Source organism: Bombina bombina, chromosome 3 (genome assembly GCF_027579735.1).
Source record: "Bombina bombina isolate aBomBom1 chromosome 3, aBomBom1.pri, whole genome shotgun sequence".
Taxonomy (NCBI): Eukaryota; Metazoa; Chordata; class Amphibia; order Anura; family Bombinatoridae; genus Bombina; species Bombina bombina.
The window spans coordinates 970,203,787-970,219,660 of NC_069501.1; the positions used below are offsets into that span (position 1 = coordinate 970,203,787).

The 15,874-nt window shown below is 40.3% G+C and overlaps 1 protein-coding gene across 7 annotated transcripts in view; it reads right to left on the reverse strand.

Moving 5' to 3' along the window:
- The window catches only part of NCKAP5L (NCK associated protein 5 like), a 235,375-nt gene that overhangs the window by 79,893 nt on the left and 139,608 nt on the right, over positions 1-15,874 (reverse strand). For all 7 annotated transcript variants that reach the window (XM_053708047.1, XM_053708046.1, XM_053708052.1 and 4 more), the window contains 2 exons: positions 3,286-3,347; positions 2,499-2,600 (listed from right to left, as the gene is read on the reverse strand). In XM_053708047.1, coding sequence (XP_053564022.1) covers positions 2,499-2,597 — 99 coding nt within the window. In that variant the 5' untranslated portion in view covers positions 2,598-2,600; positions 3,286-3,347. The remainder of the gene's footprint in view (positions 1-2,498; positions 2,601-3,285; positions 3,348-15,874) is intronic.

Sequence of the window (15,874 nt, forward strand, 5' to 3'; positions counted from 1 at the left end):
TTACAAATCATATAGCAGGACAAATCTATAGGGAAGGCAGCTGCCTTTAACTCATCTCCCCAGCTGCTTCTGCATTTGCTTGTGTCCATTCAGATAGTGCTGTAGGCCACTGAACAGCCAGAGACGTACTTAGCTTTGTTGCAGTTTGTAATAGAGTAGATTTAAAAAGCAAATAGAAACAGGAAATCAAACTATACAGAGCTATGAAGGTTTTCAGTTCCTTCTACAAATATGCACTCTCAGAGCGTTGTGTGGTACAGCTCTCTATATTACATCAGTTTGCACATAAGCTTTCAATAAACAATCAAACACACACATGCCCCTTGAAAGGCACCAGAGGCTTTGCAGTTGTAACTGTTTCAATCTGTTAAACTGAGATGTAACATTCAAATGTTTTTGCAGCAGAGTAAGGAGCAAAAAAAGCATAACCAGTGTGAAATAGAAATCTGCCTAACTGTGCAATAGAAATCTGCCTAACTGGTCAGACTTTATTGCAAATATAAAGGATATATACATTTTCAAATGAGCAAATACTCATTTATGAGACGTCAAATTAATATTTATTAAACCAATTTGGAAAAACAGATAAAAGGGACATGAAACCGCCAAAAAAAATTCCACGATAGAATATACAATTTTAAACAAAATTTCCAATGTACTTCTTTTATCAAATTTGCTTTGTTTCGTTTGTATCCTTTGTTGAAAAGCATACTTAGGTAGGCTCAGGAGCAGCACTGCACTACTGTGCTGTCTGTTGGCTCCCAGTAGTGCATTGCTGCTCTTGAGCCTACCCAGGTTTACTCTTCCAACAAAGGATACCAAGACAACCTAGCAAATTTGATAATAGAAGTAAATTGGAAATTTGTTTAAAATTGTATGTTCTGCCTGAATAATAAAATATTTAAATTTTGACTTTACTTTCCCTTTACAGTTAAAAGGTACAAAATAAAAATACTGCTTTTGTAAACATAACAGTATATAATTAAAGGGAGAGTCTACTCCAGAATTGTTTTTGTTTAAAAAGATAGATAATCCCTTTATTAACCATTCCCTAGTTTAGCTTAACCAACACAGTTTATTAATATACTTTTATCTCTGATTACCTTGTATCTAAGCCTCGGCAGACTGCCCCCTTATTTAGTTCTTTTGACAGGCTTGCATTTTAGCCAATCAGTGCTGACTCCTAGGTAACTCCACAGATGTGAGCACAATGTTATCTATATGGCACACGTGAACTAACACCCTCTAGCTGTGAAAAACTGTCAAAATGCAATCAAATAAGAGGCTGCATTCAAGGTCTAAGAAATTAGCATACGAGCCTACCTAGGTTTAGCTTTGCACTAAGAATACCAAGCAAACAAAGCAAATTTGATGATAAAAGTATATTGGAAAGTTGTTTAAAATGACATGCCCTATCTGATTGATAAAAGTTTAATTCTGACTAGACTGTCTTAGTACCAAACTGAGAAAAAAAAATCTGCATAAAAAATAATTTTTAAAAAAACTTTATGTATCTAATTTTAGGCAACATTTGCTAGGCCTTATAACAGAACAGTTTAGGAATAAAACACTGACAAGGAGGATTTGTGTCCCTGGTCTCTGTTGCCAGAGAGACTCACTGTAAAATTAATCTTTACAAGAACAAATCTCAGGAAAACTGGTAAAGCACAAAACCTTGAAATACAATTAAATGTACATAAAATTGTAAAAAAGTAAATGCTCTGATGTGTATAATATGTGATGTGCATTTAATTATTGCATTGCTGCTTCATATAACTGTGTGTGTTAAACCCCTTTGCAGGAGTAAACACATAAAGTCAGCTCCAGAGTAGCAACACAATACTGTACTGTACTGTACTTGGAGCCAACACTCAATAGCAAAAAGGACCTGTGGATAGCCACCAATCACAAGCAAGCTCCTAATAATACACTACTGCTGCTGAGTCTACCTAGGTATGCTTTTTTAAGAAAAGGATATCAAGAGAATGAAGTGAATTGGATAAGAGAAGTAAACTAAAAAGACCTTTAAAATCTAAATCTTGAACATTTGATTTGGGCTATTAGTCCCTTTAACTGAACATTTTAATGGGAATTAGAAGTGTGAGTTAATTTTCTCTAATATTTACTGATGCCTAGACTTTAAAATCCATTAAAAAAAAAAAAACATCACTCAAAAGCTTCTATCTATCTACTATAATCCATGTGGGGTGGTGAAACCATAGTAGGCTGCATAGTCAATAAGGATGGCATCATGAGTGACATCATGCATCTCCATGTTGGCTAGTAAAGCCAGCATTAGCATGTACAATACCGATTTTCCATCCACAAATAAGTTTATATTACTTGAAGGTACAAATACACAAACTTAAAAAAATAAATAATCAGGATTCACACTGTAATAACACTGTATTGACATAAAATTTGCAAAAAATTTTTTACAGTACACTGTCCCTTTAAATACACATAAGCAGTTTACAAATCATGGTCTAAAATCTCACCTCTAGTTCTCTCAACCTCTCCAGCAGCTCCTGTATGACAATTGGCTCAGATAACCCTCCAGTCAGATGCCGGACCTCTTCCTCCACCTCAGACGTCATGTTCTACAAATGAGATACATTGAGGTTTAACAGGAGATCTGCACAATGTATATACACAGACTATGGCAAGTGATCTGGCTGCTCTGGCACAACACAGCTTCAGCGCTCAGTAGGACACATTAACCACTAAATCCTTAGATAAAGCGCTTCCATCACTGATAAAATATAGACATAGTGCTGTGGGTGGCATTTTTTTCCATAAGGAAACAAACTTTAGCTTAAAAGGGACCATACATTAAATGTAAAACTAAAATGCTTTTAATAAAAAAAAAAAAAAAAATTATTTACAGTTATTAACCCCTGCAAAACCACATTCCGGAACACTCAATTTCAGTAAATGTATAACCTGTAAAGCTTCTTTATTTGAGAAGAATTTGGCAGCTCATGATTGCTTAGAATCTAGTAGTACCTGTCAACGCTAAAGTCAGCAAGCAATGTGTAGTGAAGTAAAGTAAACACATTAGGATTTGCATTTATGTTAATCTAGCATGAAGAGGTTACGTTATAACTTTGGTGACAACAGAATGACTAGACATCCCCATCTGGTTTGCAGGATTACGGAGATTAGGTCATTCCCAGAATGCACAGTTTTCTGTAAGGTAATGTGCATGAAGGGAGCTCTATTTCCGACATCAGTAAAATGACCTGCTTCTAAATACAGAACAACAAATAAGTCTGCTGCTCTCACCTCACTTGATATCTCATACCCCGGAGTTGGAAGAGCACTGAAGCCACAACATGTCACCGTACCTGCAGCAGGAGAGAAATCTGTGTAAATAGATTCTAGTGTAATATTATACAATTATAGCATTGCACATAGAAAAAATATGAGCTGAAAGCTATTAACAAGGAATTTCTGAGCAATGGGAGGCTATAAATGTACATTCCTGCACATTCCACATCCTTTACTTCACAAGCCTGTGATTAAACCTAGTGCTACTACTCCCATACGAAGCCATCCGGTTTGATGCATTTCTTTGTTTTAATAATTGTGACATCTGAATATGACATTGCCTTAAAAAGACTACATTTAAAAATAAAAAGGAACAAAACAAACAAATCCAAAAGGATAACTAACACAGGTTTGCAAAAACATAATCAATATATGCAGCTCTTTGCAAATATTCCCTCACACCTCCCATCTTGGATTCAGTACTGTGCATTGATAGTTACCCCACTTTCCAAATGCCCTAGGTTTTGCAGGAAATAGAAAGAAATGAGCAAGGTTTGTCAAAGTACTGGGCCAATTAGAAAAGAAAGCAAAACATTTGTGGTAAAAGGTCTATTTTAAACTGCTCTACTGCAGTACTGAGTGTTAAAGGGATATTGAACCCAATTTTTTTTTCTTTTATGATTCATATAGAGGAGGCAATTTTAAGCAACTTTCTAATTTACTCCTGTTATCAATTTGTCTTCGTTCTATTGATATCTTTATTTGAGGGGGGGGGGGGGGGAAACAACAGGAATGTAAGCTTACAAGCTGGCCCATCTTTGGTTAAGCACCTGGGTAGCACTTGCTGATTGGTGGCTAAATGTACCCACCAATCAGCAAGCGCTATCCAGGGCGCTGACCCTAAAATGGGCTTGCTCGTAAGCTTATATTGCTGCATTTTTAAATAAAGATAACAAGAGAAAGAAGAAAAATTAATAACAGGAGTAAATTAGAAAGTTGCTTAAAATTGCGTGCTGTATCTGAATCATGAAAGAAAAAAATTGGGTTCATTGTCCCTTTAAGATAAAATGCCATTAATCGATCTACTGTATAGAAATGTCTTGTTACAGGAGACAGTCATTGCATTTTGTCATACAGAACCACAGCACAAAAACATAATTTATGCTTACCTGATAAATTTATTTCTCTTGTAGTGTATCCAGTCCACGGATCATCCATTACTTATGGGATATTCTCCTTCCCAACAGGAAGTTGCAAGAGGATCACCCACAGCAGAGCTGCTATATAGCTCCTCCCCTAACTGCCATATCCAGTCATTCGACCGAAACAAACAGAGAAAGGAGAAACCATAGGGTGTAGTGGTGACTGTAGTTTAATTTTTAGACCTGCCTTAAAATGACAGGGCGGGCCGTGGACTGGATACACTACAAGAGAAATAAATTTATCAGGTAAGCATAAATTATGTTTTCTCTTGTTAAGTGTATCCAGTCCACGGATCATCCATTACTTATGGGATACCAATACCAAAGCTAAAGTACACGGATGATGGGAGGGACAAGGCAGGGATTAAGCGGAAGGAACCACTGCCTGAAGAACCTTTCTCCCAAAAACAGCCTCCGAAGAAGCAAAAGTATCAAATTTGTAAAATTTTTAAAAAGTGTGAAGCGAAGACTAAGTCGCGGCCTTGCAAATCTGTTCAACAGAGGCCTCATTTTTAAAGGCCCAGGTGGAAGCCACAGCTCTAGTTCAATGAGCTGTAATTCTTTCAGGGGGCTGCTGTCCAGCAGTCTCATAGGCTAGGCGTATAATACTCCGAAGCCAAAAGGAAAGAGAGGTTGCCGAAGCTTTTTTGACCTCTCCTCTGTCCAGAATAAAACTTCAAGGCACGGACTACGTCCAGATTATGTAAAAGACGTTCCTTCTTTGAAGAAGGATTAGGACACAATGATGGAACAACAATCTCTTGATTGATAGCTCAGAGACTCTCCAAGCCGAGGAAATAGCCATCAAAAACAGAACTTTCCAAGATAAAAGCTTAATATCAATGGAATGAAGGGGTTCAAACGGAACTCCTTGAAGAACCAAGTTTAAGCTCCATGGGGGAGCAACAGGTTTAAACACAGGCTTAATTCTAACCAAAGCCTGACAAAATGCCTGGACGTCTGGAACTTCTGCCAGACGCTTGTGCAAAAGAATAGACAGAGCAGAAATCTGTCTCTTTAAGGAACTAGCTGATAATCCTTTGTCCAAACCCTCTTGGAGAAAGGACAATATCCTAGGAATCCTAACCTTACTCCATGAGTAATTCTTGGATTCACACCAGTAAAGATATGTACGCCATATCTTGTGATAGATTTTCCTGGTAACAGGCTTTCGTGCCTGTATTAAGGTATCAATGACTGACTCGAAGAAGCCACGCTTTGATAGAATCAAGCGTTCAATCTCCATGCAGTCAGTCTCAGAGAAATTAGATTTGGATGATTGAAAGGACCTTGTATTAGAAGGTCCTGTCTTAGAGGCAGAGTCCATGGTGGAAAGGATGACATGTCCACTAGGTCTGCATACCAGGTCCTGCGTGGCCACGCAGGCGCTATTAGAATCACTGATGCTCTCTCCTGTTTGATTTTGGCAATCAGTCGAGGGAGCAGAGGAAACGGTGGAAACACATAAGCCAGGTTGAAGAACCAGGCGCTGCTAGAGCATCTATCAGCGTCGCTTCTGGGTCCCTGGACCTGGATCCGTAACAAGGAAGCTTGGCGTTCTGGCGAGACGCCATGAGATCCAACTCTGGTTTGCCCCAACGATGAATCAATTGAGCAAACACCTCCGGATGGAGTTCCCACTCCCCTGGGTGAAAAGTCTGACGACTTAGAAAATCCGCCTCCCAGTTCTCCACGCCTGGGATATGGATTGCTGACAGGTATCAAGAGTGAGTCTCTGCCCAGCGAATTATTTTTGAGACTTCTAACATCGCTAGGGAACTCCTGGTTCCCCCTTGATGGTTGATGTAAGCCACAGTCGTGATATTGTCCGACTGAAATCTGATGAACCTCAGTGTTGCTAATGGAGGCCAAGCCAGAAGAGCATTGAATATTGCTCTTAACTCCAGAATATTTATTGGAAGGAGTTTCTCCTCCTGAGTCCACGATCCCTGTGCCTTCAGGGAGTTCCAGACTGCACCCCAGCCTAGAAGGCTGGCATCTGTTGTTACAATTGTCCAATCTGGCCTGCGAAAGGTCATACCCTCGGACAGGTGGACCCGAGACAACCACCAGAGAAGAGAATCTCTGGTCTCTTGATCCAGATTTAGCAGAGGGGACAAATCTGTGTAATCCCCATTCCACTGACTTAGAATGCATAATTGCAGCGGTCTGACATGTAGGCGCGCAAATGGCACTATGTCCATTGCCGCTACCATTAAGCCGATAACCTCCATACACTGAGCCACCGAAGGGCGCGAAATGGAATGAAGAATACGGCAAGCATTTAGAAGCTTTGATAACCTGGACTCCGTCAGGTAAATTTTCATCTCTACAGAATCTATAAGAGTCCCTAAGAAGGAGACTCTTGTGAGTGGGGATAGAGAACTTTTCCTCGTTCACTTTCCACCCGTGCAATCTCAGAAATGCCAGAACTATCTCTGTATGAGACTTGGCAATTTGAAAGCTTGACGCCTGTATCAGGATGTCGTCTAGATACGGAGCCACCGCTATGCCTCGCGATCTTAGAACCGCCAGAAGTGAGCCCAGAACCTTCATAAAGATTCTCGGGGCTGTAGCCAACCCGAAGGGAAGAGCTACAAATTGGTAATGCCTGTCTAGAAAGGCAAACCTTAGGAACCGATGATGATCTTTGTGAATCGGTATGTGAAGGTAGGCATCCTTTAAGTCCACTGTGGTCATGTACTGACCCTCTTGGATCATGGGTAGGATGGTCCGAATAGTTTCCATTTTTAAAGATGGAACTCTGAGGAATTTGTTTAAGATCTTTAGATCCAAAATTGGTCTGAAGGTTCCCTCTTTTTTGGGAACCACAAACAGATTTGAATAAAAACCCTGTCCTTGTTCTGTCCGCGGAACTGGATGGATCACTCCCATTACTAGGAGGTCTTGCACACAGCGTAGGAATGCCTCTTTCTTTATCTGATTTGCAGATAACCTTGAAAGATGAAATCTCCCTTGTGGAGGGGAAGCTTTGAAGTCCAGAAGATATCCCTGAGATATGATCTCCAACGCCCAGGGATCCTGAACATTTCTTGCCCACGCCTGGGCGAAGAGAAAAAGTCTGCCCCCTACTAGATCCGTCGCCGGATAGGGGGCCGTTCCTTCATGCTGTCTTAGAGGCAGCAGCAGGCTTTCTGGCCTGCTTGCCTTTGTTCCAGGACTGGTTAGGTTTCCAGGCCTGCTTAGATTGAGCAAAAGTTCCCTCTTGTCTTGAAGCGGAGGAAGTTGATGCTGCACCTGCCTTGGAATTTCGAAAGGCACGAAAATTAGACCGTTTGGCCTTTGATTTAGCCCTGTCCTGAGGAAGGGTATGACCCTTACCTCCAGTAATGTCAGCAATAATTTCTTTCAAACCAGGCTGAATAAGGTCTGCCCCTTGAAAGGAATGTTGAGTAATTTAGACTTTGAAGTCACATCAGCTGACCAGGATTTGAGCCATAGTGCCCTACGCACCTGGATGGCGAATCCGGAATTCTTAGCCGTTAGTTTAGTCAAATGAACAATGGCATCAGAAACAAATGAGTTAGCTAGCTTAAGAGTTCTAAGCTTGTCAACAATTTCAGTCAATGGAGCTGTATGGATGGCCTCTTCCAGGGCCTCAAACCAGAATGCCGCCGCAGCAGTGACAGGCGCAATGCATGCAAGGGGCTGTAAAATAAAACCTTGCTGAATAAACATTTTCTTAAGGTAACCCTCTAATTTTTTATCCATTGGATCTGAAAAAGCACAACTGTCCTCAAACGGGATAGTGGTACGCTTTGCTAAAGTAGAAACTGCTCCCTCCACCTTAGGGACAGTCTGCCATAAGTCCCGTGGAGTGGCATCTATTGGAAACATTTTTCTAAATATAGGAGGTGGGGAAAAGGGCACACCGGGCCTATCCCACTCCTTACTAATAATTTCTGTAAGCCTTTTAGGTATTGGAAAAACATCAGTACTCACCGGCACTGCATAGTATTTATCCAGCCTACACAATTTCTCTGGCACTGCAATTGTGTCACAGTCATTCAGAGCAGCTAATACCTCCCCAAGCAATACACGGAGGTTCTCAAGCTTAAATTTAAAATTAGAAATCTCTGAATCAGGTCCCCCCCTGACACAGAGACGTCACCCACAGACTGAAGCTCTCCGTCCTCAGGTTCTGCATATTGTGACGCAGTATCAGACATGGCTCTTACAGCATTCTACGCGCTCTGTATCTCGTCTAACCCCAGAGCTATCGCGCTTGCCTCTCAATTCAGGCAATCTGGATAATACCTCTGACAGGGTATTATTCATGATTGCAGCCATGTCCTGCAAAGTAATCGCTATGGGCGTCCCTGATGTAATTGGCGCCATATTAGCGTGCGTCCCTTGAGCGGGAGGCGAAGGGTCCGACACGTGGGGAGAGTTAGTCGGCATAACTTCCCCCTCGACAGACCCCTCTGGTGACAATTCTTTTATAGATAAAGACTGATCTTTACTGTTTAAGGTGAAATCAAAACATTTAGTACACAATCTCCTATGGGGCTCCACCATGGCTTTTAAACATAATGAACAAGTATCCTCTGTTTCAGACATGTTTGTACAGACTAGCAATGAGACTAGCAAGCTTGGAAAACACTACTGTGTTACTGTGCCTTTAAGAGAAACAAATTTTGACAAAATTTGAAATAACAGTGAAAAAAGGCAGTTACACTAACAAAATTTTTACAGTGTATGTAACAAGTCAGCAGAGCATTGCACCCACTTGCAAATGGATGATTAACCCCTTAATAACAAAAACAGAATAATAAATGACAAAAACGTTTTTTAAACACAGTCACAACAACTGCCACAGTCTACTGTGATTGTTACCCTCCTCAAACACGACTTTGAAGCCTTTTGAGCCCTTCAGAGATGTCCTGTATCATGCAGAGGGAAGCTGAATGTCTCTGTCAGTATTTTTAGCTCCACAGAAAAGCACTAAAATAGGCCCTTCCCACTCATATTGCAACAGTGGAAAGCTTCAGGAAACTGTCTCTAGGCAGAAATCAAACCAGCCATGTGGAAAAAAACTAGGCCCCAATAAGTTTTGTCACCAAACATATATAAAAACGATTAACATGCCAGCAAACGTTTTATATTACATTTTTATAAGAGTATGCATCTCTATTAATAAGCCTGATACCAGTAGCTATCACTGCATTTAAGGCTTTACTTACATTAATCCGGTATAAGCAGCATTTTCTAGCAAATTCCATCCCTAGAAAAATATTAACTGCACATACCTTATTGCAGGAAAACCTGCACGCCATTCCCTCTCTGAAGTTACCTCACTCCTCAGAATATGTGAGAACAGCCATGGATCTTAGTTACTTCTGCTAAGATCATAGAAAATGCAGGCAGATTCTTCTTCTAAATACTGCCTGAGATAAACAGCACACTCCGGTACCATTTAAAAATAACAAACTAAATACTTACCTGTAAAATAAACCCTAAGATAGCTACAATATAACTAATAGTTAAATTGTATCTAGCTTAAAGTGAAGGTCAATTTTCATCAATGAGTGCCCGGTTTTTCAAAATACTTTTAAAAACAGGGGCACTTTCATTGATGAAAATTAACATTGCACTGGATTTGTAGAAATTTCTTACCTTTTACTCCTGCAAAGTCAGATCGACGATCCCCCCTCCTTCTTCCTGCTGTAGACCACAGCAATGACGAAACTGGCTTCCTCCAATCACAGCCGGGCATCACAAGCTGGACGCTCTGGGGTGCAAGCCATGATTGGAGGAAGCCGGTTTTGTCATTTATGACGTCAGTACAGGGGAACTGAGGCTGAGATCGGCGATCCGGTTTTGCAGAAGTAAAAGGTAAGTATTTGTTTAAATCCAGTGCAATGTAAATTTTCAAAAATGCAAGTGTCCCTGTTTTTAAAATTATTTTAAAAAAAACGGGCACTCTGATGAAAATAAGGTTTATTTTTATTTTACAGGAAAGTTTGTATTTATTTTAACTAGGTAGAATAGTTATTAAATAGTTATTAACTATTTAATAACTACCTAGCTAAAATAAATACAAAAGTACCTGTAAAATAAAACCTAACCTAAGTTACACAAACACCTAACACTACACTATAATTAAATAAATGAACTAAACTAAATACAATTACCTAAATTAAATTAGCTAAAGTACAAAAAAAACAAACACTAAATTACAGAAAATAATAAACAAATTACATATATTTAAACTAATTACACCTAATCTAATAGCCCTATTAAAATAAAAAAAAACATATATTTAAACTAATTACACCTAATCTAATAGCCCTATTAAAATAAAAATAAAAACTAGCATAAACTAAACTACCAATAGCCCTTAAAAGGGCCTTTGCAGGACATTGCCCCAAAGTAATCAGCTCTTTTACCTGTAAAAAAAAATGCAAACAACCCCCCAACAGTAAAACCCACCACCCACACAACCAACCCCCCAAATAAAATACTAGCTAAAAAACCTAAGCTCCCCATTGCCCTGAAAAGGGCATTTGGATGGGCATTGCCCTTAAAAGGGCAGTTAGCTCTATTGCAACCCAAAGTCCCTAACCTAAAAATAAAACCCACCCAATACACCCTTAAAAAAAACCTAACACTAACCCCCTGAAGATCGACTTACCGGAAGTCGTCTTCATCCAAGCCAGACCGAAGTCCTCAACGAAGCCGTGAGAAGTCTTCATCCAAGCTGGGCGAAGTGGCCCTCTAGACGGGAAGAAGTCTTCAAGACATGCGACGTGGAGCATCCTCTTCTTCCGACGACTAAAGCTGAATGAAGGTACCTTTAAGTGACGTCATCCACAATGGTGTCCCTTAGATTCCAATTGGCTGATGATTGGATCAGCCAATAGGATTGAACTTCAATCCGGATTGGCTGATGATTGGATCAGCCAATAGGACTGAACTTCAATCCGGATTGGCTGATGATTGGATCAGCCAATAGGACTGAACTTCAATCCGGATTGGCTGATGATTGGATCAGCCAATAGGATTGAACTTCAATCCGATTGGCTGATGATTGGATCAGCCAATAGGATTGAACTTCAATCCTATTGGCTGATTGAACTTCAATCCTATTGGCTGATTGCATCAGCCAATAGGATTCTTTCTACCTTAATTCCGATTGGCTGATAGAATTCTATCAGCCAATCGGAATCTAAGGGACGCCATCTTGGATGACGTCACTTAAAAGGTACCTTCATTCAGCTTTAGTTGTCGGAAGAAGAGGATGCTCCGCGTCGGATGCCTTGAAGATGGACCCGCTCTGCGCCGGATGGATGAAAATAGAAGATGCCGTCTGGATGAAAACTTCTGCCCATCTGGAGGACCATTTCGCCCGGCTTGGATGAAGACTTCTCCCGGCTTCGTTGAGGACTTCGGCCCGGCTTGGATGAAGACGTCTCCCGGTAAGTATATCTTCAGGGGGTTAGTGTTAGGTTTTTTAAAGGGTGTATTGGGTGGGTTTTTAAAGGGTGTATTGGGTGGGTTTTATTTTTAGGTTAGGGACTTTGGGTTGCAATAGAGCTAACTGCCCTTTTAAGGGCAATGCCCATCCAAATGCCCTTTTCAGGGCAATGGGGACCTTAGGTTTTTTTAGCTAGTATTTTATTTGGGGGGTTGGTTGTGTGGGTGGTGGGTTTTATACTGTTGGGGAGGTTGTTAGTATTTTTTTTTTTTACAGGTAAAAGAGCCAATTACTTTGGGGCAATGCCCCGCAAAAGGCCCTTTTAAAGGCTATTGGTAGTTTAGGCTAGGGTTTTTTTTTATTTTGGGGGGGCTTTTTTATTTTAATAGGGCTATTAGATTAGGTGTAATTAGTTTAAATATCTGTATTTGTTTATTATTTTCTGTAATTTAGTGTTTTTTGTACTTTAGCTAATTTAATTTAGGCAATTGTATTTAATTTAGTTAATTTTATTAATTATAGTGTAGTGTTAGGTGTTAGTGTAACTTAGGTTAGGTTTTATTTTACAGGTACTTTTGTATTTATTTTAGCTAGGTAACTATTAAATAGTTAATAACTATGTAATAACTATTCTACCTGGTTAAAATAAATACAAACTTGCCTGTAAAATAAAAATAAACCCTAAGATAGCTACAATGTAACTATTAGTTATATTGTAGCTATCTTAGGGTTTATTTTACAGGTATTTAGTTTTAAATAGGAATAATTTAGTTAATGATAGGAATATTTATTTAGATTTATTTTAATTATATTTAAGTTAGTGGGTGTTAGGTTTAGGGTTAGAATTAGGTTTAGGGGTTAATAACTTTAATATAGTGGCGGCGAAGTTGGGGCGGCAGATTAGGGGTTAATAAATATAATGTAGGTGTCGGCGGTGTCCGGAGCGGCAGATTAGGGGTTAAAATTTTATTAAAGTGTTTGCGATACGGGAGGGCGTCGGTTTAGGGGTTGATAGGTAGTTTATGGGTGTTATTGTACTTTTTAGCACTTTAGTTATGAGTTTTATGTTACGGCGTTGTACAATAAAACTCATAACTACTAACTTTTAAATGCGTTAGGTGTACCGTTCACTTTTTGGGCTCCCAGGACAGACTCGCAATACCGGCACTATAGAAGTCCCATAGAAAAAAAGACTTTACAAAGTTTACGTAAGTCGTTTTGCGGTAAGGCCAAAGAAGCGTGCGGTGCCCCTAAACCTGCAAGACTCGTAATACCAGCGGGCATAAAAAAGCAGCGTTAGGACCTTTTTTTTTTTTTTTTTTTAAATAATTTTTATTGAGGTATTCAGAACATACAAAATCAAGTATTAATCATGGCAACACGCCTATAGACATACAGCCATACACATACACATAATACATAGGCATGTCTTAGAGACCTTGAACAACAGTAGATTCTCATCGGGAGAATATGCACAGAGCCATGTATGATACCTCATTTTATGTATAAACATGTTAGCTTGGACAAGTCAAAAATAACTGAATAAATGTGAATTCTGAGACCTGGTTTTTGTAGGAAGGTTTTGAACAAGAGCATGTAGGTCTTTGGGAGTCCACACCATTTAACTTCAGATATTATAGAAAACATCCCTCTAAAATATAAAAAGGGCACATACCCCATTAAAGGGATAAGTGGTGAGGACTACAGTGAGAGGGTGTTAAGTTTAGTTTCTCCATATACCCTTCTATAGGCTTGTGTAAAGCCTCAAATTGCGAAAAAAAAGTTAAGTAAAATACTAAAACTTGCAAGCAAGTGCGTAAAAATATAACATCACTGGTTTCAACAAACATATAGATCTGTCACAATACAAAAATGTATGTTATCTATAACGGAATATATAACCAAATATTATGGCACAGAGAATAAATTCACAACATACAAATAGATTTGTCACAGTACAGCAACAAGTCCCTCCTCTAGATTTTTTGGGGAACAAACCTTTAATATCTGACAGGCCACTTATGGACTGTACATTCAAGTTAGTACCAGCTGCAGTGAATAAATTGGAGCCCTGCAACACAGGAGAAAGTATACACATAGCCCCCAGGCAGCTAGTAACCACTCTTGGACTACTGGACATATTAACCACGTAAAGATAAATATCAGCCTCACTTGGGCTGCTAGATATAATAATGCACTAGTGGAGGGGTATTATGGGGGAGGGTTATTTACAGGACCCTATATGGGTCTTGGCAGAATGTAAATGCTATGACTATTGTTATCTTAGAGAACTCCATGAAACCCTGGCATACCACGCATAGACCATAAACCTAAGTCTGAAGATATATTGCTATATAGCCATATGGAGGCGTCAAATCTTTGGCCCCAAAATAGGTAACTGTGCCTTTAGAGCACATATCTAAATAAGCAGTGAATCACATGCATGGTTAATAAAAATAAACAATATAATCTTCACGCTGAGATAGAATTTAGAAAAAGAAGGCCCTACATATAGGATAGGGACAGAAATGTATGGTATTGCATCCCCACATATACACATTATTGCATATTTACATTGTAGGCTAAACTAGGCAAACTTAAATAGCTTATGAATATAGATCCTATGGGTATGCCGGGTCAAGGTATGCATTCCTGCTCTTCTGAGATACCCTTCACCCCCTATCTTAAGCATACAGTGCTGCCGTATAGACATTAACAATTACCTGCAGGATACATTACATTAGCAGTACTCAAATGAATCGGTTAACAAGTATGCTGTCCCCACACATCAACCTATAGGGGGCCATCTATGTAAAAAAGAGAAGTGGCACAACAGCTTTAACCCAACGTGATTGCTAAACATATATAGTCTCACAAGTTGGGTCCAGTATGATACAAAAGTCTCTGTACTTATCCGATGCCCACTCGCTGGACTAGAGAGATCTGACAAATGTATGGACTCACTTCGCCGCTCCAGTCCAGAAGGCCGGCCGCTTCCCTCCAAACAAGAGCAGCAAATGCAGGTAAAGTAGCCGGAACCACCTCTGCGTTCACCCAACGAGGTGACATTAATTTGAACTGCCGCGGCTCCCCGGACTCCGCTTCATCCTCCAGCGAGACTGCCAGAACGGCTCTTTCCGCAGCGAGATGTGAGTAGCTCTGCTGACCACACTTAGCTAAAAGGCACTGAGATGCCTCCATAAGGCCGCAGTTTGTCCCAGCCCCCTTAGGCAGCCCAAGTTCACGCTTCTCCAGTGCCCAAGTGGGAAAAAGGCATTCCGGTGTATGCTGATGATCGCCATCCAATGTCCTCAGACCTCAGATCGTGTGATGGGACATTCTGCGGTTGTTTTTGCAGCGCTTCACCGCACTCTGTTAGATTAATTGCAAGGGAAAGTGCAGACTGTTTCGCAGCTAGATTGTCAATTCTTTGGCAGATCAGCTTCTCCCGCTTCTCCATCAGGCCTTTAATATAAGAGTAGAGCTCCTCCATGATAGTTTAGTGCAGGAGGGTGCTTATTTGACCACTGTTTACGGGCTAACAAATGGATGCAGAGGCACAGTATTTACTCTGCTTACCCCGGTTCCCCGGGGGGGGGGGGGGTGCTGAGTTCCCTTTCCTTGTAGGCCGCCCAGGGAACCCTGCGGTCCAGTCTGGAAGACTTCTTTTCTCACAATATAGCTATAATCCAGTCCAGCAAAGCTTTATCTACTGCAGCCCGATCAGTTTTCATCTGGATGGATGCAAAAGAAGACGATTGCAAGGCGGATTGCAATTTTTAGTCACAGAGCTCCCAGTTTAGCAGCCATCTTAGGCCATGGCCTGGACACGCCCCCCGCGTTAGGACCTTTTAACGCTGCTTTTTTACCCTAACGCACAACTCGTAATCTAGCCGAATGTAAACAAACAATATAGTTGACTGGTAGCAAAAAAAAAAGAAAAAAAAGCAACGTTTACAACAAT